Below are 25560 nucleotides of genomic sequence, written 5' to 3'. Positions count from 1 at the left end.
TGCTAAGCTCATACTCACGCTGGCCCGAGAGGAAGGCACCAGTGTCACTCTGTCTCCTGGAGGAGGTGATGGAGACAAGGCCCAGCAGCTCACTGAGCTGTGGCACTGGGACAGTGAAGGTCCAGCTGTGTCCACTCGGCCACACACCCTGAACTGAGCTGAACCTCGGGAGGCAGGGCCTCTAAACTTTGGCCAGAGCCACTGGCAGTGCCCAAGCCTCTAGGGCCCTGAGGTCCCTGTCTGCCACCACCCTGAGAACCTGTGAGGAGCCACCTTCTGGACCGGTCTCTTTGGGGCTGGAAGACGGCAGGATTCCCTTGGACAGGTCCATTTGGGTGGGAGAAAAGCCTTCTTTTGTGCCCAACGTGCCAGTTGGACTGACTATCAAGCTGGGGAATTCCCAGGAGGTTCATGGGAAGGGACAAGTGGCCTTTGGGCCAGTCTGTGTGGCACCCCAGCCCATGTGGCTGGCCAAGTGTTCAGTGTCAAGTTTAACAGAAGATGATGCATTGGGCAGGGAACCAGACTGCAGGGGTACAGGCTACCCTCTCCGGGACAGAGGGAGGAGTCTGATGGGAGAGGGAGGGCCAGGGCCCAGAAGAATGACACCACAGTTACAGACTGCAGAGACTTGGAGGATTGAGTCCAGACGTCCCAAGTGGTGGCCCAGCCCCCAGAGGTATTTCATTGATCCCGCAGTTTTATTTCAATTAATTGCCAACAGCTTGAATCTCAGATTTCTCTTAAATATTTCCAACAATCCACAGCACCTGTTAGCTCTCAAGGCTGCCCCTTTAGGACAGGTCAAAGGTGATGGGCCAGCTTGGGGGGCCTGTCTTGCACCCTCTGGGCCAGGCTCTGTTCTAAGCACTTGGTGTGAAGTAACACCTCCCGCCCTGCAAGAGGTGGGATGAGAAGTGAATTCAGAGTCCTGGTTCTCCTTTATGCCACTTGTGGGAACTCCAATCCTGTCTACACGTCACATCAGGTTCTTGGGGCTGCTCTGAGGTGGGTGGGGCACAGGTGTCCTCACCTCACCCTGTTGCCAGATGAGGACACAGGTTAAGCATGTGAGGGGGAGTCCCAGCCCCCCATGTTGGACGCCCAGCAGAGGGGAAGCCATCAGGAGGGGGAGGGGAGAGGGAGTCAGACTGATGATAAGCAGGCCAAGATAATTACACTAGACAGCGTGTTGAATTAATAGCTTGGGGTCCCCGCGCCAAGCCAAACAGGAGCCTAATGGCTCTGTGGCCTGCTGGATTTTGATGGATGACCATGAGGCAGATGGGGGCTCTATCACTGACGTGGGCTCACGGGAGAAGGGCTGGCCCTCCCCCGCCCCCAAGTTAGTTCTGACCTGGGAACAGACAGGGAAGACTCATGGGTGATTAAGTGGGTGGGAGTGGGGCAGAGGGACGACAGGAAGAGGAGCCCCATAAAGTGTCCCTTTCTTTCCAAACAAAGGGCTCTGGCAGCCGAAGGAGACCTGGTGGAGGGGTAAGATCCTTCCCCTCGGGTCTCAAGCCCAGCCCTGTTACTTAGGAGCTGTGTAGCCTCAGGCAATATACTCAACTACTCTGTACTTCCCGGTCTCCTTTTGTGGAGGGGATAAGCTGTATGAGGTTTACAGAGCAGTGCCCAGCTGATGACCACCACGATTATACCTTCTGGACATCAGGCCCCCAGGGAGGGGAAGAAGGTGGAGGGGAAGGGCTGAGGGGAAGGGCTGAGGGGACAAGCACCCCAAACTCCTGGCATCCAAACCCCTTAAGCCTCTGTTGCAATGGCAGCATAGGTGTGGATTCCTGCCTCCGTCTCCATCACCTCCTGCGTAGACACGGCAGCTTTGGCACCGGGTAGGGGCAATGAGAAATGCGTTTGCAGTGGAGGTGACTATGATGGCGAGGGAAGCTGCTGGGGAAAACTGGATTCCATGCAGCCCTTCTGCCCACTTCCCCAGCGCCTCCCTGCCCCTCTTCTCATTCGCTGGATACATTAAGGACTTTCCTGCTTCAGGGCTTTTGCACATGCTGTCCTCCCATGACCAGAATGGGCCCTCTTGTCCCCTTTTCTCTTCCCCCTTAGGACCCTGTTCAGGTGTGTTTCTCAGGAGAGCCTCTCTGACCCTCAGCCGGGATGAGGGGCTGTTTCACCAAGGTTTCTCAGGCTAGCAGGTGCTGCCTTTCCCCAGCACTGATGGCAGGGGCAATTTGTTAATTACATGAGAGATTATTTGAATGTCTCTCTCCCCTACTGGACCATGAGCTACAGGATGGCAAGGATGGTGTCTTTCTCACTCCCATCTGTAGCCCCGGCACCTGGCTCAGTACCCAGCATGCTGTAGCTATTCAGTGAAAACAGGTTAAAGGAAAGGAATCAGGGAGAGAGGGCCAGAGAGAGGGAGACAAGGAGGGAGAAAGGCAGGGAAAGGTGGACGGAAGGAGTTGGAGAACTGGGTTTGGATCCTGTTCTGGATGCTCCCTAGCTGTGTGACTTCAGGCAGGTTACTCAGACTCTCTGAGCTTGTTTCCACAGTTGTCAAAGGGGACACTAATAGGACCCAGAGAACAGGGTGATGCTGAGGATGAGGTGAGATAACGAAGGTACCGGATGTAGGCTCTGCCCACCTGAGAAAACCCTCAGTAAACATGAGCTGAGTCTGAGTCAAGCGGACAGGCTGAGGCCCAGAAGGAGCTGAGTTGCCACGGGTCCTCCGGCCAGTTAGGGAGAGCTGGCGCTAGAGCCTGGGTCTCCTGGCTGACATTCTTCCGTCTCCTTTCCCTCCACTGTCATCCACAGTGGGCAGGGTTCTGGTGGTGCCCCCATGTGGGTATCCTCACACCTGCACTTGGAACAAGGCACAAGCCCGAGCCCGCTGGACGTGGGGACGGGGGCCTACCATGCTGCTGTCACTGCCCAGCCCAAAGCCCAGCCCCAGCCCCAGGAGGTGGCTCCTTACAACATAGATGTGACTAATTTGGGAGGCAGGAAGCACCCCAACCCAGGGCTGGCCCATCTGCTCTCAGTGGCCATCTGAGACTGGCCCCTTCCCCCGGAGGGGCTGGCCCTGCAAGGGCAGGGCGCAGGGGGGCTTTCCCTTCTGGAAGGAGTGGCCTGGTGAAGACAGTAGAGAGAAAAAAACTTCAAAAGGCCCTGCAGAAGATGGGAGGTGGCCAGGAAGAAGGTGGGGACAGTGGTCTTCTCCAGGTCTGCCTTGTGCCCAGCTGGGGCAAGAGCACCTGTGGTTCTGGGCTGCCCAGGGCTGGGAGGGCTAGGAAATCAGGCTCAGGGCCTCCCCTCGGCCCCAGTGTGAGGGCTGACTGCAAGCTCATCCGAGCGGCGTTTGGGAACACTAGCCTCTAACTCCATGTGACAGTGACCAAGCATAGGTGCTCTCTGGACCTCCCTTTCCTCACTCCTCAGGTAGAAAAGCCCACTCCCTGCCCACCTCTCTTCCCTGTGCTGAGTGAGGACCTGGGGGAGGCAGCTTGGGAGTGGCCGTGGGGCAGCCCCTCCCACTGTCCCTGGTGTTCCCACCGCCTTTTATCATTTTTTTTTTTTTTAAGGGCCTAAACCATGGCATATGGAAGTTCCCAAGCTAGGGGGTCACACTGGAGCTGTAGCTGCTGGCCACAGCCACAGCCACAGCCATAGCCACACCAGATCTGAGCCACATCTTTGACCCACGCCACAGCTTGAAGCAACACTGGATCCCTAACCCACTGAGTGAGGCCAGGGATCGAACCCACATCCTCATGGAGACTAGTTGGACTCCCAACCTACTGAGCCACAACGGGAACTCCTCTGGTGGCCCCCTTTGCCAGGCAGTGCTTGTGTGGCCCCTGAGGGCCAGGCCAATCCCACCCCTCAGGGAAGGCAGGAAAGCTGGGTCTCACCATCTCTCCCTTTGGTCCGGGGCGGCCCTGGAAGGAGAAGAGCAGTCAGTCCCAGAAGCACCCCTCCCGGCCCCAGCTGCAAGCGGCTCCTCCCATGAATGTCCGTGTCTGGGGCCAAGTCAAAAGGATTGAAATGAACAGAGAGGAGCTCTGGACCAGAAGCAGCCTCCATGTGGACTTGGGTGTGAGTATAGGGGCTCAGCTGGGATGCGAGACCCCGAGGAGAACACAGGAGGTGCCTTGTGGTGCTGAGGGGCAAGGTGTGAACTAGTGCCCAGGCTCCTTTCAGAATTACCGGGTTGTGCTGTCCATTCCTCTCCTCTTGCTGCTGCCTCCTGCCTCACTCCCTGCCAGCCCCTTCTAGGAGGCCCTGGAAGCACCGGGGTTGCTCTTGCTCCAGAAGCTGAGAGCACAGCTTGGCGGCCGTGGACTTATGACCAGGGGAGTCCCACTGTGGTGGGGGCAACTCATTCTAACGTCCCCTCCTCCCCTTTGCATTGCAATGACTTTCCACCCCAAGAATATTAGTTTTATCTGAGGCTTTTTCCAAGGAGTCAAGGTCTCACAGAAGGACTAAGCGACCCTGGATTTTGACCTGAACAGAATGAGGGGGAGGAGCCTGCAGCCCGGGAGGGTCCACTTACCGGTTTGCCGTCCAGCCCAATGGGACCCTGAAAGAGAAAGAGACTGGCAATAAAGACCGAGCATCACAGGTCTCCTGGCAGAGAGGTGGCCTGGGCCGGTGGTTAAAGGCACAGGTTCTGAACCTTAACAAGTTAGGGTTCAAGTCTCTGTTTGATTACTTGCAGTTATGAGACCATGAGTAAGCTTACACCTCAGTTTCCCATTCCAAGACAGGGCTGAGAGTAATGGAATCTTCCACAAGGGGTCTTGGAGAGGAGTGAAGGAAATGCCACCCGCCTGGTGACCTGCACGAGGGAGAATTTGAAGGGTGGCAGTCACCATGGAGGGTGGAGAGTGGATGGTGAGATTCTGGAAAGCACAGCTGGCCAGCACCAAGGCCTACAGGAAAGGGGGCTCACTGCTCCCTGCCCTGCTCTCTGAATCTGTCTCAGGTCTTTGACAGGGTGCCCAGGACACCTAGGTGGCCACCTGACTGCGCCCCCTCCCTGCCCCCCACCCCCAGGCAGATCTGCTCTCAAAGCCAGGTTGGAGGTGGCTCCCCTGCCCCCCTGCTGAGCATCATCTGGCCCACATTCCAGTGCCCTGCCAGGCTGGCTGGCCTGTGACATCACAGCCCGCTCCTGTCCCGCTGCCCCTCTATTTCTGTGTTGATTTCTGCCCGGTCATGCACTGTGAGCCAAGCGCTGGGCTGCTCTCCTGGGTGGCCCTCCATGAAAGGCTGCAGGAGAGGCTTCTTACTGACCCAGGGTTTGGAAAGACAAGAGGAGCTTGAGAGCAGGCTCTGCCTGAAGTTTCACCCAGCCAGGCCCAGGGGTTGCCAGGGACACAGTCCTCCAGTCCTCTCCACTTACCGGAAATCCAGGAAAACCTCGTGTGCCCGGCTGACCCTGAAAAGAGCAGGAGAGGAGTGAGGATGGGCAAGGAGGGGAGGAAACCAAAACTTAGTCCCTGGTTCATCTTGGCTCCCAGAGGATCCGTGGTTTCCCTCCCACTCCTCTGAGATCAGCCGTGGGAGACACCGGCTGGGAGGGCGGATGGAGAGAGATGGAGATGGACCACTGTAGGCAAATTCCTCCAGGGACTGGAGGTGGGGAAGGGAAAAGCGGGTGGCCAGCATCCTTTGGGCCTCTCTGGGAAGTGGTTCCCAGAGCTCCTCAGTGCCCGGACAGTCTGAATGTTGCATGTCAATAGGGGATGGAGAGCAAGGATGGTGAGGACTCGGGCCACAGCTCCCTGAACCCCTGGACTGTGATTGCTTAAGTCTTTCCACTGGATGGTCATTGCTCATGGCCACTTATCAACGGACTGTTTAGGTATCAGCACTTGTCCTTTGGAATGTGTTTTCAGGCCGGAACAGGTGTGACTGCTCACTGTCCTCTCACCCTGGCTAACAGGGCTCTCCTGGCTGGGCAATCTCTGGGTCCGCCAATCTTTGTGGGATGCAGAGCCATCATGGTCATTTTCTCCAGGGTTGCAGAGGGCAACACAGAATGGTATTCAGGCTGCGGATCAGAAGCAGGTTCACTGGCCACAGCGCAGTGATTCAAGATCCAGATTCAGGATAAGGGAGAAGGGTAGAGGTTAGAAAAAGTCTGAGGCTGTACAGATTCAGGGTGGGGCTGGCTGATCAGAAGATCCAGGGTGATGGAGAACTAAGAAAACGGGTCCTGCCTCTCCCCTGCTCGAGAACCAGCAAACGCTCTCTTCTGCTCGCACATCATTCAAGGTCATCCTCAATCTAATCCCAATTCACCATCTTACTGAGCTTCTTTCCACCTCATCTTCCCATCCACCCTCTGCTCAGACACCTCAGTTTTTCACCTGCCTTTCCCTGGACGCAACATCCTCCACACAATTGGCTCTCAGCTTGGCGTCTCCCCTTGACTAAGAAGGCCCAGTCTCTTCCCAAGCTTGGGGTTTTGAGTCTGGCAGACTGAGTTCTAATCCTGTCTCCACCACCGAGGGGCTGTGTGACTCTGAGTAAATTGCTAAACCTCTCTGTGCCTCCATTTCTCATCTATAGGATGAGGATAACACTGTCAACTCCCAGAACAAAGCAAGGTTGCTTTTGATCCAATACACCTTTGGCTCGATGGAGGTTTGTCCTTGCCAAGTAGCCAAGTAGTCGTTTCAGAAGCAGACCCTACCCAGAGGAAGATTTCTCTGGGTCCATCTGCTGTAAACCTGAAACATCGCCAGGCTGCTTGGGTCTAACTTGAAGCTGTGGATGTGAGTGCCCAGAGGCCTCTGCTCGGGGGCATGGCTGGGTAGGATGGGGGTGCTGCCGTCAGGGTGGGTGCACTGGTCCTGCAGGGAGTGAGCTGCTGTATGCTGCGGGTGCAGGATGGGCTGGTGGCAAGCATCCAAAAGGGCAAGAGGGTGGAGATGCCACTCATGTACCAGAAGGGCCCCAGGCTTCACTCCTCTCAAGGATAAGTGATGCTAAGAATAGCCCTGAGGAGAAAACCCGGAAACCTCCCAGTGTAAACTTTCAGCTACGCTGAATACTGAGACGCCTGAAGAGAAGGTCAGGAGGAGACGATTCCAAGAAACTTCTTCAAGTCCCACTCCGGATGATGTTTACATGATAGAAAGAATCACATGGTTTGCTAATTACAGAGCCGGCCCTGGTAGAGGACACAGCTCTCCAGCCCCGAGCCAAATCTGGGCTAACCAAGGCTTTTTCAAGGATCTTGGGAAGAATGTTGTCATTGACCAAATGGAAACTGGGACTCTCCTTCCAGGAGACGCTGAGCCTGGATGATGCCCTTGGAGAGGCTCGCGGCCGGCTTTTACTTTCCATCTCTTCACATCCCCGCTGAAGGTGAACATCTCTTCCAATGTTTATGGACTGGTCCTATGTATTTGTGAACTTTGCCTGTTTGTATTCTTTACCAGTAATTCCTACTATGTTGTTTATCTTTTCCTTACTGAGTTGAGTAAAGCTCTTTGTCAAGAAGAGTAACTGAGAGTCAGTGTGTTGCCAACATTCTTTCTAATTTGGCATTTCTCTTTTCAATGGTATATTTTCTGCCGTATGGACGTTCTATATTTATGTCGATAAACTTGCCAATCTTTTCCTAGGGCTGCTGGGTTTTATGTCATGCTTTGACGAGCCTTCCTCTGTTCAGGATTATAAATGTTTGCTCAGGCTTTGTCCTTATAGTATAAGGCTTCATATTTTACATCTAAGTTTTTCTTTTTTTTCCTCTAGCCAGGCCTGAGGCATGTGGAAGTTCATTGGCCAGGGATCGAAACTGTGCCACAGCAGTGACAACTCAGGATCCTTAACCACTACAGGCCATCAGACAACTCCACATCTAAGTATTTTTTTGTTTTTTTTTCCCCTCCTTTTTTTAGGGCCGCACCCTCAGCATATGGAAGTTCCCGGGCTAGGGGTCGAATGGGAGCTACTGCTGCCAGCCTACACCACAACAACTTGGGACCCGTGCTGCATCTTTGACCTACACTCACAGCTCACCTCAATCCACTGAGCGAGGCCAGGGATCAAACCCGAAGTCTCAGGGTTCCTAGTCGGCAACACCAGATCCCTCACCCACTGAGCAAGGCCAGGGACCGAACCCGCATCCTTACAGATACTAGTCAGATTCGATTCCACAGTGCCACAATGGGAACTCCAACATCTAAGTATTTTATTCATTTAAAATTTATTCTTTTTATTCTTTGCTTTTTAGGGCTGCACCCAAGACATGTGGAAGTTCCCAGGCTAGGGGCTGAATCAAAGCTACAGCTGCCAGACTACACCACAACCACAGCAACACAGGATCCGAGCCATGTCTGCAGCTTACACCACAGCTCATGGCATTGCCAGATCCTCGGCCCACTGAGCGAGGCCAGGGATCGAACCTGCATCTTCATGAATACTAGTCAGGTTTGTTACTGCTGAGCCACAATGGGAACTCCTGAAATTTATTCTGGTATAACAAGTGAGGTAGAGATTCAGTTTTTTTTTTTTTAAAGCTTTTTTTTGTTTTACCCTTTTCTAAACAGTTTGTCAATTGTCCCAGCATCATTTTCTGAACAGTCTATTTTCTCTTTCTGTTGTGAAATGGAGCCTTTATCATGGACCAAATTCCCAGCTGCATTTGGCTTTACTTCAGTTCCATTTGTTGTATTAATTCCTGTTTCTAGAACACGTTCTGGTATCTAGCAGAACTCGTCTCCTCCTCTCCTACCCCTTTACTCTATTTTGCAGAATTTTCCTGACATGCTCACAAGCTTTTCTTTTTTCCCAAAGAAAAGTGAATATCACTATTATTATTTTAGTATTATTATTTGTCTTTTTAGGGCCACACCCGCAGCTTATGGAGGTTTCCAGGCTAGGGGTTGAATTGGAGCTGTAGCCACTAGTCTACGCCACAGCCACAGCAATGCGATGTGGGATCTGAGCTGCATCTGCGACCTTCACCACAGCTCATGGCAATGCCAGATCCTTAACTCACTGAGAGAGACCAGGGATTAAACCTGTGTCCTCATGGATACTAGTCAGATTCATTTCCGCTGAGCCATGATGGGAACTCTGAAATTGAACATTATTTTGTTAAACTCTTAACTCTATCCCCAAAACTCACTTGTGTTAGGACTGTGTTAAAATGATGGATTATCAATTAGAGAAATCCATTCTATTCCTTGATTCCTGAAAGTGTTTTATTAAAAAATGAGGGTTGGATTTGGAAAAAAAAATGATGGATTATAGATTTATTTGTAGACTCATTTATGGATTAATGTTATAGCCTTCTACACAAGAACAAGGGACATAAGCTTTATGTTGCTAAAATCTCTCCCCTTAATTCAAGACTTGGGCAGAGAGGGTGCCAAGTGGATCCAGGATATTTGGAAGTGGATGCCTGTGTGTACGTCACCTTACCTTCCTCCTGCCTGCATTTGTGTAGCTTAAAGCAACATCGACAAACTGCTGTTTCCTTTTTTTTTTTTTTTTTTCTTTGCCTTTTTAGGGCTGCTTCCATGGCATATGGAGGTTCCCAGGCTAGAAGTGTAATTGGAGTTGCAGCCGCCAGCCTACACCACAGCCACAGCAATGCCAGATCTGAGCCACATCTGCGGCCTACACCACAGCTCACGGCAACGCCGGATCGTTAACCCACTGAGCAAGGGCAGGGATCGAACCCGCAACCTCATGGTTCCTAGTTGGATTTGTTAACCACTGAGCCACGATGGGAACTCCCCGAACTGATGTTTCTGGATGGAGAGATCTCTCCGGGAACTCTCTCTTCCCTCCTATCTGAGCCCTGGAAGAGGGCCAGTCATGGATCTGCCTTATTTTCCCTCCCCCAGCACAAGTCAGTTCTGACTGCCTTTCAAACAAGACTTTGCGCTGGTAAATGTTGAATCACGGTCTGGGTTGGGGGAGAGCGGAGGAAGAGAGCCCTGCTTGGCGCAGCCTTTGCCAATTTCTGTAAATACTTCCACCGCAGCCCCCCCTGAAGCTTGCCACATGGTGCTGCTGAACACAGAGTTGGGACCGGGTGCATGACCCACCCTTGGGAGACGTGTCCACCGCTCTGAGCTCCAGCAGCAAATGGAGACCTAAACATCTCTGTATATTATAAGGATATGTCAAATCCCTCACTTTCAGATTAAACTCATCTTCTCTCCACCACTCCCACAAAATCGGCTCCTCCTTCTGGGGAAGGGCGCCACTGTGTGAGCTGTTACTCAAGTCCCAAACGTGGGGCCACCTCGAGCTCCTCCTCCCTCTTCCTCAGTCCCCATTTTTACCATCACTAAATTCTGTCAATTTCACCTGCAAAACATCTCACCAGACCAGTCCTCCCACCAGCGCCCCTGACTATGCTCCAGTCCAGGCTCTGACGATTCCAAAGGTCTTATAACCACCATGCCCCCCCCTCCCCAGCCTCTTCTAAACACACTCCACGCTGTGGACCAGGGGAGCTTCTGAAACTGCAAATCAACCATGTCCCTCCTCAGATGAACACAACCCTGGGGATAAAGCCCAGACCCCTGAACATCATATCCTTCCCGACTGGGCTGTGCTCTCTCGCCAGTCTCTCCCTCATCATTCTTGCTCTTGCTTTGCTCTGGGAAGAACTTGCCTCATTTCTCCAGGAATTTATAGCAACCGCTCCTGCCTTGGAGGCTCAATGCTCCTCCCCAGCCTTGTTGCCTGGGGCCTCTGCTCCTCTGGGAAGTTACCTCTTCCTCCAGGAAGCCTTCGCTGCCTGGCCTCACCGCTAGTCATGTGCTCCCCTGTGTCCCCACAGCTCCCTAACCATCCCCAGCTGAGCGCTGACTGTACCATAGTCACTATGGGATACAGCTTCTCTCTGCAAAGGGGCAAGAAGTCAGGTTTGCATCGTCCCCAGGCACCTAGGATGCAGTAGGTAACCGACAAGTATTAATGGAATGAATAAACAAAGAAACACTTGGTAGGGTACCGACCTGGCATGGAGTGTCTCTATGAAGTTCAGATAGCTCCTCCTGGGCCACGAAAAGAAGCTGGGACCTCCGGGAAGGAACCAGCTCCCTTGAGAGGGAGGGTGTTTCCTAGTCCAGCAGGGCACCTTCCTAGCCTCCGGCTCAGTTTAGTGGGGCGCCCTCCTCGGGCATCTTGACTCGTTGGAATGTGAACCACCCTTAACCAAAGCACCTGATGGTTTCCCCGTTGCATGGACTGTTTATAAAGCTCCAAGAGAGGGGGTAGGTGGCCCCTGAGAGCGGCAAGGCTGGTTCTCATTAGCAGCATGTATTCCGGGCCCTTCCTGGCTGAGTGGAAAGCCACATGTTCTCCATCATCCGCGGCCGCAGAGGGCTTGCCCACTTGACCTCTACTCCTTAACTGCAATCAGCCCCTTTGCCTTCTGCGGTCCCCGGCTCTCCGCAGCTCCAGGCGGCTTCCTGCGAGGCGCTGAGGGGGTTGCCCTGGTGGCTAGCGAGGGCTCAGCAGGGGTGGCCCCGGCCATCCGTCTGGGTGATGGTCACACACAGGCCAAAGTCAGAGGAAAAGCTTCCCCCTACCACCCACACAAAACTCACGGGGAGGAGGTTTTTTTTTTTTTTCTCCTTTAAAAAGGTAAATATCCTTTTTAAACAGTAGAGCTTAAAACATGGAAGGGGGTGTTGGGGAAAGAATGCTGGCTTTGGAATGAAGCCACCAGGGCCCATTCCGCCGCAGGCCAGTTATGAACCTGTTTCCCTCTCTGTGAAATGGGTTGGCAGGGCCTGTCTCACAGCTTCCTGGGGACACTGAAGAAGGCTGGCACCCATACGGGCTTTCAGCATAGGACCCTGCGGGTCTCCCAGGTGTCCGGCAGACGGAAGCTATCGCTGTTACTGGAACGGAAGGTAATTTTCACCACTGGAACCAAGTTTGGCACAGAAGGTATATTTATGTATCCCGGGCTGGAAGCAGGGGGAGCAGAGGCAAACCCTGCCCCCCTGCCCCAGAGCACATTCTCCAGAAATGGGGCCCTTTCAACCACTTCTAGGGGGCCACTGACATGACTCTGCTGAAAGACGCTGCTTAGAGGCGGTGAGAGGAGCGGCGTAATCGAACATCTGTGGTCGTCTGCGAGGCAGAGGGTGGCCAGAGGGAAGGGCCCGTATTCTGTGTCACTCCCCTGTGCTTCTAACAGGCCCACCCCAGGCTCGGTCCTTGCTGCTGGAACCAGGGTGGGGCGTCTTTCTCTGTGACCCTCCCTTCTCCTAGTCGCCCCCTGTCTGGGTATCATCTTTGTCAGAAACACCTGGGTTCAGGGCATCCACGCCGTGGCTCCCCCAATACATGAGGAGGCTTATAGCCCATCGAGCAGCAGCTGCACGAGCCCAGAAGCACAGGGGATGGGGCTGGCGGGCTGCTGCAGCAGCAGGGGTCAGAGTGCAGACTCTGAGCCCACGGCCCGGGCTGTGGTCAAATCCCAACATGGCCACCCTCTCTCGTGTGACCTGTGGCAAGACCCTGAACCTCTTGGTGCTTCACTTTTCTCAGCTACAAGGTGGAGGTGCTAACAGCACCTATGTGTGGGGTTCACGTGAGGATTAAGAGCTTCTAGGTGTGTGGGTCTTAGGATCCTGCCTGTCACAGAGTAAGTGCACGATCTGCCCTCAGTGCTGCTGCGTGCTCTGAGCTGGAGGAAACCTGTCTATGCAGCCCAGGCCCCTTCAACCTGCCTCCAGCCCAGACCCCCGACCTGCCCACCAGCCCTGCTCCCCAGCTCCTTCTTTTGGCTTCTTTCTCTGATCCCAGCTCTCACCACCGCCCCGCCCTGGCTGCTTAGCCATCAGGGCCCCCCTCCTGGGATGTAGCTTAACAATTTGCTCTCCGACCCCACTCCCGTGTCCATGGGCCCAAGACTTCTACGTCCCCCTGAAGGCACGGGGTGGGCAGCGGGCTTCATCCACCCACTGGGCTAGGCTCCGGGAGGCTGTGTCCCCTGCTGTCACCACACACGGCGGGTCAGGAGAAGAGTGCAGCAGAGCATGGAGATCACAGACTGTTGCTGTGGGGGAAGCCTTAAGCGCTAGAGGTCTTGGGTTCTAATCCTGCCCCAGCCTCTATGTGTGGGATCCTGGCCAAGCCCCCTCCCCATGCCCCCAGGCCTCCGTTTCCCCTTCCAAGAGGGCTGTGTTAGACTAGCACGGAGGCCCTTTCCACCCTGACACTTGTGATTTTATTGAAGCCCCGTGGGTCAGACACTCTGAGAAAAACAACCAGTCCTCCTTCCCAGATTCATGATATCTTTCCGCAGCATCACCCACGCCCCCATTTTGGTCCCAAAGGAGGAAGCCTCTCTGATTTTCCCAAGCCCCCAGCCACTGCGGGGACGGTCGCGGGACCCAGGATCCAGCCCTGAGCACACAAAGGAGCCTTTTAGGGCCGATGTGGGTTGGGATCTGCCAAGACCAGGAGTGGGTGCCTGGCTCAGGAAATCTGGATGCTGAGTATCTGCTCAACAGGCTTCTGGAAACAAGGCTTGTCCCCCCAAAAGCTGGAGCACCCCTCTGGAGAGGAGCCAGCACTGTCTCCCTCGGCCTGGAAACAGCAGGGCCGCCTCATAGCTGCTGTCATCTTGTGGCTGGAAGGGAGGTCCTTGTGAACCCTCCCGAGAGGCTGTAATTAGGTATATTTAGTCAGGCCACTTTCTTTAGCATCAATAGCAGCACTGAGGCTGGCCTGGCTGACCGCGTCCCCTGTGGTGGCCGTCACACCCAGGGGCACGGCCAGGACTTGTGCTCCCCACAACCCACCCAGCTGTTTTTAGGAACTCACCCATCCCTCCCTCCAGAAGGGCAAAAACCACTTACAGGGGGGCCACGGGGACCGATGATGGACATCCCGGCATCTCCTGGGGCGCCCTGTGGGGGAGAGAAAGAGGGAGGAGGGGGAGGGGGGAGAGGGGTGGGGAAGAGTAGAAGGGAGCAGCTGACAGGTGGGGAAGGTGGAGAGGGCGATGCTCAGGGGGAACCAAGAGCCAGAGGCCAGAGGACAGAGCGGGGCACAGGACGTGGAGGAAGACGCGGGACCCAGACGAGAGGAGACGCAAAGGGGACAAATGGAACATTCGGGAAGGATTGAGAAAGGCAGTGGGGGAGCAGGAGGAAAGAAGAGAGAAGGGATGTGAGTGAGAGCACACCATGTGGGGACCAGGGAAGGGGCGGCGGGACCCCAGGCCCGGAAGCCAAGCGGGAGAAGAGGATTCAGTGGGGTGATGGGCAGCACAGGGAAGGGAGGGGGAGAGGGAGGGGCACTCAGCTCAGCCATGGCTGCTCAGGCCCCAGAGGCCTCCCCACAGGGCCTGGCTCAGCACGTTCCCCAGCCTGCCCCAGCTAAGCTTCAAAACCCTGGAGGTCTTCTTCCCGGGCCCCAAATGCCCACGCGGCTGCATACCCTGTGACTGGCGTGCGGCAGCAGCTGGGGGTAGTGCTGTGCTGCTGTAAACAGAGGGTGGGGACAAGACACACACGTGCTGTGTGGGCCCAGCAGCCCTGAAGTTGAAGATTGGAGCTGCCCTGGACTCCGAGCCCCGGTGTGAGAGTGACACAGAGGGGTTAAGTCTGGGGCAGAGTTTTCAGCCCAGAGAGGATGCTGGATGCTGGGCTGGGGGCTCAAAGTGCAATGCAGGGTGGTCCAGCTGCCTAGATAAATCCGTGTGTGTGTGTGTGTGTGTGTGTGTGTGTGTGTGTGTGTGTGTGTGTGTTGGGGTGTGGGAGGGGTGGCAGAGGGAGAGTGAAGGGTGTATGGAACACAGGTGGAGTTGACAGGTGATGCTCTGGCAGAAGGATCTAGACTGTGCCCGGCTGAGAGGAAGGCAGGATGCTGCTTCACACCAGGAGTCCACCCCTCCTGGCAAAGGGGATGCCCAGGGTCTCACTTTCAGGCCTTGCTCTGCCATCAGGGAACCTCGCTGAGCTCGCCACCCCCATACCTCCTCTGTGAAGGCGATGCTGAGCACAGCACTGCTGCCCTTATGGGGCAAGGGACAGAAATGCAATTGTAAAATGCTACGCCTCACACGCAGGTCAGGGGTGATTTCCAATTATTAACAGTTGATGCCATTGCACTTATATAATAACTTTTATCCCAGGCAGTGTAGTGGGAAGGTTAGGAGTCAGATTGCTTGGGTTTGAAGCCCAGCTCTACTCCCCTCCTCCACCCAGCTGACCTTGGGCTACTTGACTTTTCTCTGCCACAGTGTCCTTATCTGTAACGTGGCACCTGTCTCATAGGGCAGATGGGAAAATTTTATGCGATAAAGTTTTAAAAGAACGCCCGGTCCACAAAGGGGCTAGCAAGTGTCTGCCTTTGTCCTTATATAGTGATTGTGTCCCCTGTCCTTCTCCTGGGTAGTTTAGGCCCCTGTGCGGGTGAGACCCACAGTCTTTCTTCCATGTAGAGGACAGCATAGCACAGTGATGAAGGGCCCTGCCTTGGAGTCAGGCATCCTGGGGTTCCTCTCCAGCTCTGTCACTTTCTGCTGTGTGACTTGGGATACAGTGACCTTGCCTCTCTGTGCTTCAGTTCCCTCTCCTGAGAATACTAAAGCCTCCCTGGAAGGGCTGTGTCAGTGTTAATTGGGAGATCAGAATGGAAACATTTAAAACTGCGCCTGACACAGTTAGTGCTTAACACAGGGGAGCTGCTATTATTCCTGTTGTCATCGTTATTTTGGAGGCGGGGAGACTGTTGCAGAAATACACACTGTGATGTCCAGGCAAGAAAGTGCCGAGCTGGTACCCAGAGGTCTGCTTCCAGCCTCTGTTCATCACTGTTGCTGTGCCACCTTGGCCAAGCCCCACGCCCTGCCTGGGCCTCGGGTTCCTCGTCTGTAGAGTGAGCTGGTTGGCTGTGTTCTCTCTCTAATCCCTCAGAACCCCCAGGGCTGAGGTTCCAGGATGGTCTCTTGGGCTTCCTGGGAGCTCCACTCGACAACCCCAGGGAGCTCGCTGGGTGTTTCCGTGGGGCACTCTCTGGGGCAGCACAGGGTCCAAGCCTGAGGGACCAGGGAGGGGCTGGGGAGGGGTTAGAACCAGTGACACAAGATAGCACTTGGTGCTCTCCTCGCCTCTGGGAGGGTCACTGCCGAGGGCCAAAATCCCAGCCAAGAGCCCATATGCAGCCTCTACGGGCCCAGGAGACCCCCTCTACCAGGGAAGCTGGGACTTAGCCCTAGAATCCCAAGACGCTGGATGGTGTGGAAGCTGTCAGGAAACCTGGCTGTGAGAGGCTGCAAGGGCAGTGCAGGCCAGGCTCACACACTCTACTCGGGCTGTGTGCCAGGAGGAGGGCTGGGATGGGGGGGATCTCTGAAAGCCCCCTAAGTGTCTGGGGGCGAGGATGGAGGCGGAGGCTGGGGCAGAGGTGTGGAGGGGACAGTGTGGACTCACCTTCTCGCCTGGTTGGCCCTTTGCTCCCTGGGGCAGCCACATGCAACACGGGGTGTGGGGAGGAGAGAGGGGAAGAGAAAAAAGAAAGGATGAGAAAGGCACACACACAAGAATTCGTGTTAATGGCACAAATGCCCGAACAAAAGAAATCACCGTGAAATAAGAAACAAAACAAAACACAGATGCAGACATACGACAGGTCCCGCCAGCGACAATCAGACAATCACAGTAAATGGGTGGCTATTGCCTCAGAAAATCGCCCGAGGAGCCGTGACCCCCAGCTGCCTGTCACGTGGGGGAGGGGGTGGGCGTGGGAGGGACCTTCCTCAAGAAGGTGCTATGAGGTGGAGTCTAGCTGGTTCTGAGGTCCAGCTGAACGCCAAGCACAACACTTTGCCAAGCTGGACGTGCCAGGAGTCGTTAGGGCCAGCCAGGCAAGACACGAGAGGGGACAGGGAGGAGTAGAGGACAGAGAAGGACACACACATCTGGGAGGATGGGGCATGGGTGGGTCCGGGATGCAGGGGAAACTGGGTAGTGACCAAGGGCCCCTGTACCCACAGTGCTGAGTGGACAGACAGACCGAAGCCCCCTCATCCACAGCAGCCAGTGGCGCCCCCTCTGGTGATCAAGGGAACAACTCAGGCATTTTGCAGCCTCCGCCCCCACCCCGCCCCCCCGCCACCCCAGTCCCAGTCCTTACCAGGTGGCTCACGCCAGGACTCCTCCTGGGCAGCCAAATGGGCCCGTTGTCACATTTAAAATAGCACAAGCAGCAGGAAAGCACCAAAATGGTTTGAAAAGAGCTTTGTGTAGAAGGAAACGGGGAGGCCCCCTGTGGCTCCCCTACTGCCCCCATCACTGTGGGTCAGAACTAGGCTCAGATGGACACTTCCAGGGGGAGACACAGCTACAGAGCCCAAGGAGGAGGGCAGGGTCGGGGGCAGACGTGGAGGGACTGCTTTGCACATTACACAGACCCCTGAAGCTGACCTGTTAGGAGCAAGGACTTTGATGTCTGACAGTCAGATTGGGGATGAGACCCAAATCCACCTGAATCATGGGCAACAGGAGTCTTGATGTGCTCCTTGAGAAACGGGGTCCTGGAGGGCCAGGGTGGAGAAAGTGCCTGGCCCAGGGCCCCCAGTGGCGAGCCCCCGAGAAAGGCTGGCTACTCTACACAGGGAAGGACCCAGTGACAGCCTGAGCGGGGGTGGCTCAGGGTGTGCAATGAGAGAACTGAAGCAGAGAGACAGGGCCGGGCAGGAATTCCACAGGGCTGGGGTCTGGAAAGTGGCGGGAGAGCCACACGTGGGGTGGCCCAGGGCTCCCAGCCTCCACTTCTTGGGTGGGCCCTGGGGAGCTCAAAGCCCTGCGACATGGAACGCTTGTCCTGAACCTCTGAAACATCCCAGGTTCTGGGCCCAGGGCTGTGGCTTCATCTAAGGATCAGACCCTCCTTGGAGCTGTGATGCCAGTGGAGGGGGTGGGGGAAGGAGTACCACTGTTGGGGTCAAGAGCACAGGTTTAGAGTCAGCTTGTCTGGATTAAAGCCTGGTGATTAGCCACTTCCTGGACTGGTGACCTTGGGACAGATGCTTAATATCCATGCCTCAGTTTTCTCATCTGAACAATGGGTGTGGACAATGCCCACCCTGCGTGGTTCTGGTGAGGACCGAATGAGCTGATGTGTGTAAGGTCCTCAGCTCAACGCCCAGGACACAGGTAGCACATTCAAGTGTTAGCTATGATCTGGGGCCTTTTCTCCAAGCACCAGGCTCACACCAGGCCAGGAGACTCACACAGGATGCCATTCCCAGTCTTAAGGTCAACCCAGCCCAGGAGGTGAGGTTATGCGGCAGAGCACATGAGTGACATGGAAGGATGGCACTGGGCTGGTCAGGGGGCACCTGAGGCTGGTGGCTGGTGGGGAGTTAGAGGTCAGATGGGGAGAGGAGCTCGGGCCACGTCCTGGACTAGGCTGGGGGTGGGGAGGCTGGCGTGTGGCCATCACTGCGTTAGGCTGCCACCAAGCACCTATGCTGCCCTTGCTAGACCCCTGGATGCTGGAAGCCACCAGGAAAAACCCTGGTGCTGGAACCTCCAATCCTAGGGCCGAGCTCTCCAATTCTGAGATACATGCTCCCAAGGAAACGTTCCCTTTTGCCATCTTAGTTTTTCAGTAAGAAACCTTACACATTTTAACTCCCGGCCTCCAGGGGGAGGATTTGGAGGCACTGCCTGGAAGCAAGCTCTGTCTACACCATCTTCTAGCCTCTGTCTAGGGAAGACGCCTCCAGATGCTGGCTCCACTGCCATTTCTACATTTCTTGCAAACTTTCCTGCTTTTGCTGGGGGATGCAGGCAGGAGAAGCTAAAAACCTAAGGGTGAGCTGCCAGCCTCAGGCGGGGGGGTACAGAGGGGGTAGAGTGGGCGGGAGTCCTCAGGAGCGACTGGCATAGAGCTTTACTCATGTGCTGCTTGGACTTTTTCTTTGCCACTGCGGCCCTCTGGAGAGTAAAGCTGTACTGTGTAGGTCGCAGACGTAGCTTGGATCCCGCGTTGCTGTGGCTCTGGCATAGGCTGGCAGCTACAGTTCCGATTAGACCCCTAGCCTGGGAACCTCCATATGCTGTGGGGACGGCCCTAAAAAGACAAAAAGACAAAAAAAAAAAAGAAAAAAGGTCTGAAGAATCAGAATAAAACTTTCCCCATCTTCTTGTGCATCTCTCTCTGAAGCTGACCCTGGGCGGCTGCGGCGGAAGAGAGGGGTCCGACCCCCTCCTTGGGGTGGGGCAGGCAACGCCTCACCATGGTGTGCAGGACAGGCCAGCGTGGGGAAGCAAGCCACGGCCACCCGAGCAGATACAGACGCCCCAACTCACCACACGTCCGGGCATCCCAATGGCACCTTTGTCCCCCTGATGAAGGAGGCAGAAACAATTAGATGAGGCTGGAACCGGGCCAGCATGTGAGGGTTCCCGTGGCTAGCTACCCACCCAAGACCTGGTTTGCAGGAGCCCTTGGGATGATTCCCAGGCGTCAATGATCCCCAGCTCCTTCCCAGGCCCTCTGTCTGTGAAGGATACCAACAGAGCCCTGCCCCTCCCCGCCGCCACCCCTAGCACTAAGAGTGGCGCCATGTGGATTCAGCCCCATCACGAGTTTCAGCCGCTCAGAGGGAACCGCTTTGTTTTGCAGCCAGGGGTTACTTCTCCCTCTGGAAATCTGCTTATTAAATTCTGTTCCTCCCCTTTTTGGTGGAGAATATTTTTTTGCAATCATATGTGTGCAGACGCATAAAATCTGGGGTGGGGCTTGGGGTTTGCCGGGAGCCTGGAAAGGACAAAAAGCAAGAGGGGCTGAAAATCAGATGGTGTTTGACCTGACCGCCTGGACAGGAGAGACCTGGGTGTGTGGGTTCCCCTTGAAGGGTGGGCATTTCTGGGGTGATGCTATGTCTGCTGAGCCCACTTAGGCAAAATGCCTTGAGGGGCGATCAGCATCTCAAGACATATGTGGATGCACCAGGGAAGAGCAACCGGCTCGGAATTAGGCTCCTCTTAGGGGTTCACTGTCAAGACTGACCAGTGTCTTTAGTAAAGCATTCGACTTTGGGGAAGAGCGACAGGGATGCAGCAAGTGTTATAAGCATGGATCTGTTTCCTGAACATCCCTGAGCATCCTTGTCTCTCTCCGGGGGCTGCTGGGAGGATGCCACGAGACAGTGGCTCCAGAAAGCTAAGTCCAGGTGCCTGGCTCCCTGTGAGTGCTGTGTCAACTGCACCTACACGGAGCGAGCCCAGCACGGCCACTGGCAAGTGCCTTTTATAAGCATGTGTGTACTTGGCGCTTTTGCATTTCACAAGGGGCCAGCGTCGGCGAATCCTTTTGTGGTCCCTTCACGTGGAAATATGAACAGGACTGTGACCCCTCCTGCTGAGGACGCTAGGCCTGCTGGTCATCGGCTGTGACCTCCCGGCAGCGCACTCGTTCTTGGGCTTTTGAATGATATTGCAGGACGTGTGTTTTGGTTCCTCTTCATTTCTTTTTTAAAACTAATGGTCTTAGCAGTCCCAGCCATAAAATGCTCAGGTTAGGGACAGGCATGGAATGGCCAGAGATTGGAAAGCCTGTGTGGCAGCCCCTGCTCTGCAAATTGCCCCCAAATGCTTTTTAAAGGTGGACGTTGTGAGAAAAAAAAAGCAATGTCTGCCCACATTCCTCTAGTCATCTGATTTTTTCCCCTCCTTGGATTTCATGGGACCGAGTCTGTCCCAACTGTCCTCCTTGCTCCAGGGCTTGTTCTCGCTGGGAGAGTTTTCATTTTCAAGGCTAAACATTCTCCCACATGCATTTCATTAAGGAAGTCATTGCTGGACAAGAATTCTAGAAGCTGATGGTTTAGTCAAAAGGTTGCAGTGTAATTCCTGTCTAGAAGAGGAGTAATTGGGATAAGAGGGATGGATGCACAGAAGGCTCTGGAATCCAATGGATGTGGCCTCCAGGGCAGGGACGGATGGCGGCCTGGCTCCCCCTCCACGCCCACGTCAGCCCTCTGGTTGGCTACAGCATCTTGCCCAAGCCACTACCCATCCAAGGCCTCACGGTACCCAGTACACAATGCAGTTCCACCCCACAGAGAAATGTCTTTGAAAACTTTAAGGACGGTACTCCTGTTGCACACGGACCACAGGAAACAGCAGTGGGGGATGGCGTGTGATAATACAGGGCCTCCTAATGGGTCTACACCTGAAGACTGAACAATCAGACAAGCTATTTTACCTCTCTCTGCTTCCTTATCTATAAAATGGGCACAATAAAACCCATTTCATTAGGTCAGTGAGCAACTCAAATGTCTGAAGAGGGATGAGCATAGTGCCTGGCACCTATTGTAAGGTCTCAATGAGAGATGGCCATTAGTGCTGTTTCCACTTTTGTTCCAAAGCCCCCATGGTTACTCGATCCAGCCTCGCTAGCACTCAGAAATGGGAAGTGGGTGGAGAAACAACATTTTTGCATCTGCTCTTACTAGAGGGCAGAGCACAAAGCAGGGACCGAGGTCTTTAACTAAGCTGGTTTGCAGGAGGCCACCCAGCAAGCCAGGGGGCTGACTCCCTGCTTGGCCCTCCAGCCCTCCCTCCTAGGGCCACCAGTCTGGAAGTCAGATTGAGCCCTGGAGGGGTCTGCATGCAGCCATTTGCCTACCTGGCACCCCAGGAAAGGTGCCAGGGAGCTTCACCCTCAGCTTGAGGGTGAAGACGCTTGAAAGCGGCCTCCCATCCAGATACACCCAGAGGAAAGCAGCCACCCCACCTTGCCTGTCCTTGGACTGAGAAAGAGCCCGTGAGAGAGATGCAAAGAGAAAAAGAAAACAAAGGCCACTTACCGGGAGGCCAGGTCTTCCAGCGGGACCCTGAAATAAAGGAGGAAAGAGTGACTTTTAGGAAGGTCAGGGTAGGGTAATAGCCAATGGTTGCACAGTCCAACCAGCTGTGTGACCTTGGAGTCTCTTGCTTTCTATGAGCCTCTGTTACTTTATGAACGAAATGAAGAGAAGGCCTGAGTCACTAAGCTTCCTTTCAGTTCAAGGACTGATTGACTGACTGATTGACTGATTGATTATTCATTCATTCATTCAGAAAAGCAGTAGCAAGGATCTCTTCTATGCCAGGCCCAAGGTAAGCATAGGGAACAGAAAGGCAAGACTGTCCCTTCTTGTCTGTCCTTCACAACTCCAGGATCATCAGGGCTCTGGGCCTCAGTATCCCACATGCCACCCCTCCATGTGTGCTGGCTCTGACCTGCTCCAGGGCCCGAGGGGGTGGGCCTTGGTCTTCCCTGTCCTATCACATAGGGAAGCCAGATGGCTGCTCTAATGGAGCCCGTCTGCCTGGGACACTTCTGCTGGGCCTGCCCCATCTGAGCCAATGGACCATGACCATGGAGCAGGGGTGCCTCCCCGGAGGGCCTCTTGTCCTCAGTAGGGGTGGGGAGGGGGCACTGGGACTTCCTTCTTTGAATATCTCCAACCAGCTTCAGCTGGAGGTGAGGCAGAAAGCTGGACCCCACCATGTGTGGGGTCCTGTGTGGCTCCAGGAGCCTGTCTTCACCGACCACAGCCATGTCTTTCTCAAACCCTTTATTTATAACCCTGGGACTCGTGCCAAGCACAATTCTGGTGGAGACTAAAGACTCCATATGATAGATCTGAAATCCCATTGAAAAGAGGAAAACATTCAACCAAATGTTGACCCTATAGTTACTCTCATGGCAATATGCGTACGAGGGGGCCCAGGAACCAGGCAGGTTATGAGAAAGTCGTGTCTTTTTTGCTCTGGTCCCCACCTCCAGCTGGATCAGATATAAGAGGGTGGCAGAGAGACGGCTCTAGGAGCTGCCTCGTGGGGTGTCATGGGGTGCCTTGTAGAGCAGGAGGACCACCTGGAGACAGCTTCTGGAACCAAGCTCCCACCCTGGCCAGCACCTGGGTTCCAGAGAGATGGGGTCTTGGTAAGGGAGAAGCAGGTTTTCGGTGAAGAGCAGGGCTCTGGAGTCATCCCGCGTGGCTGTCACGAGTCGGTGACTTTAGACAAGTCGCCTGGCCTCCCTGCATCTCCGTTTCCTCATCGTGTAAATGGGAGAACAACCATATCCACCTCTCAGGATTAAATGAGCTAATGTAGGGAGAGCACTCAGGACGGGCCAGCCGGGAACAGGCTCTGAGCATTGTCATAGAAGAGACCAGGGCTGGGGGGAGGTGTATGTCCCTCCTTCCAGAAGCTCTGCCTCAGGGGTAGTTTCTCTCCTTCTGGACATCCTGCCCTTCCCATAAACCCTCAGCAGCACCGGGATGCCCAATGGGGGGACAAGTCCATCTGCTGCAGGGCTGGACCTGCAATGCAGGCAGCACCAGGAACAATGCCCTCCACCCCATCCTTTGTTCCTGAGGATGTCCCCGAGGCAGGGGTGCAATGACAACCCCCACAGAGACCCAAGCTCGGGATCTTGGCCCCATGGGCACAGGACTCAGGCCTCCACTCTGCTGGGTGTGCCCCTAGGGCCCTAAACCATAAGCTCAGGAGGCAGGCAGGGCACTTTCAGTTTTGTTCATGGATGTATCCCCAGTGCCTTAAGGAGTGCTGAGCTCTTAATAGGTCCTTAATTCACAGTTGTGAACAAATAAACCTGAGGGCAGATATCACGAGCCTGGGAATGCAGCCTCCTTCCTTCCCAGCCCTACCAAGACAGCCTGGGCACCCAGTGTTCTCAAACCAGAGCTTGTCCCTTTTCCTGCCACTTCTAAGTGCTGTCAGGGATGGGTCAGCAAGGGGTGGTCACCTCCCTCCCATTCCAGGAGGCAGGTGGGCCGAGGAGGGTTCCCAACTCCACAAGGGGGTCTAATCTGGATAGGGACAGAAGGGGTAATTTACTAACATCATCTGCACAAGAGAGGAACTTCTCTATGGTCTAAGCACCAGCAAAAGCAGTGCTTCACCCACCCTCCAGGGATGTTCTGACCTCACTGCAGCCCGACTTTTGCAACAACTCTGCTTTCCTCTTTGCTCTGCCCACCAGGAAGCTCAAAGCCGAGTCCACATGAGGTTGTGGTGTCACCAGCCCTGCATCCCCTGTTTTCCTGCCCTTCTTCTCCATGCACTCCCTCTGTTGCTTCCTCATCTAGTTTGTGCATCACTCAAAAATGTTCCTTGGGAAAAGTCAGGGTAGAAATAAGATGAAATAAATGAATTTTTGAATGAAATAAAAATTAAAGTCTTGTCAGAGTCTTTGGGAATTATCTAGGGAAGCCTTTTGTTTCTAGAATTTAAATGAGTTAATATATTCTAAACGGAAAAATTATACACACATACATACGTATGTATACATACACATACACACATATAATAATACATATTTTCCTCACAATACCTGAAGCAGATACTACTACCACCCTATTTTATAGGTGAGGAACCTGAGGCACAGAGAGGTAAAGTAACTTACTTAAGGTTGCACAGCTAGAGGTGGCAGAGCCAGGATTTGGACCCAGGCGGTCTAGCTCCAGAGCCCCTGCTTGCAATCACTCTATTACACTATCCATAAAAGCACAGCAGCGCCTAACACAATGTAAGGGTTAGCTAGTGTTTCAGCAAGGATCACATTCAACCAGGGCTGTCAGCTGGATATCATATTTTTTCTTTTCTTTTCCTTTTTTTTCTTTTTTTTTCTTTTTTTGCTTTTTAGGGCTGCACCCTTGGTATATGGAGGTTCCCAGCCTAGGGTGGAATTGGAGCTGTAGCTGTTGGCCTACACCACAGCCACAGCAACGCAGGATCTGAGCCATGTCTGAGACCTACAGCACAGCTCACAGCAAAGCCGGATCCTTAACCCACTGAGCAAGGCCAGGGATTGAACCTGCGTCTTCATGGATGCTAGTCAGATTCGTTAACCCTAGCCACGATGGGAACTTCTATCATATTTTTCTTATATTCTTTCAGAGAAAGAGACATCCATACTTCCCTTGGTCATCTGTTTCAGTCTCACAGTTTCCATAATTAAGAAACTCTCTCCTAAATTTAGTGTGGGAATAGCCAACATCTGTCAGCTTGAGTGCAGACTTCAATGGATTGGTCGTGACTGAGAAAAGTATTCTGTTAAGAAACTTAATTGATTATCAATGTCTGCCGTGGGCAGGAGTGGGTGCAGTGGTAGGTACAAATTTTCTATCTATCAGATGATTCCTGCTGCTGCTTAAATCCATCCTGGGCACTGGTTGTCCTTGTGCCCACAGGAACTAGAGTACAGGGTCCCCCCAGGAGGTGCCCCTGAGAAACACCCAGAGAGTGACAGACAGGCGTTGTGACAGCTGCCACCTCCCTCTCTCTGGCTCTGGCCCGCGGCATTCTTCCTTTGCACGAAGCAGAGAGAACAGGCTAAGGGGTGATTCCCACCCTGGCCAGCTTCCCACGTCCTCCTCATCCTGCCTTCTGGTTTCAGCCAGATTTGAGTGAAGATTCAGACCTCTTCTGTGTCAGGCTAAGAATTCGAGAAAGCTCCTTGAGCTCCTCTCCCTGGCTCCTTGGCTCTGGTGGTGGCTGGGCAGGCAGGGGTTGGGGAAGGGCTCATATCCACCCGGTC

General features: G+C 54.3%; 1 protein-coding gene across 37 annotated transcripts in view; it reads right to left on the bottom strand.

Annotated features, from left to right (window-relative positions):
* Positions 1–25560, bottom strand: part of COL13A1 (collagen type XIII alpha 1 chain) — a 164748-nt gene that overhangs the window by 70333 nt on the left and 68855 nt on the right. For 26 of the 37 annotated variants that reach the window (XM_084997159.1, XM_084997161.1, XM_084997163.1 and 23 more), the window contains exons 3-9: positions 21815–21841; positions 19311–19346; positions 16425–16451; positions 13845–13895; positions 5393–5428; positions 4541–4567; positions 3897–3923 (exon numbers count right to left, since the gene is read on the bottom strand). In XM_084997159.1, the coding sequence (XP_084853285.1) occupies positions 3897–3923; positions 4541–4567; positions 5393–5428; positions 13845–13895; positions 16425–16451; positions 19311–19346; positions 21815–21841 (231 nt within the window). The remainder of the gene's footprint in view (positions 1–3896; positions 3924–4540; positions 4568–5392; positions 5429–13844; positions 13896–16424; positions 16452–19310; positions 19347–21814; positions 21842–25560) is intronic. The other 11 variants (XM_084997165.1, XM_084997170.1, XM_084997197.1 and 8 more) reach the window with 1 other exon arrangement.

This window comes from Sus scrofa, chromosome 14 (genome assembly GCF_054392235.1).
Source record: "Sus scrofa isolate SSC_HxYL_T2T_F1_AM1 chromosome 14, Sscrofa_HxYL_maternal_Yorkshire_Landrace_v2.0, whole genome shotgun sequence".
In the NCBI taxonomy this organism is placed as follows: Eukaryota; Metazoa; Chordata; class Mammalia; order Artiodactyla; family Suidae; genus Sus; species Sus scrofa.
The sequence above is the reverse complement of the archived record's forward strand: the minus strand, read 5'-3'. Positions and strand labels throughout refer to the sequence as shown.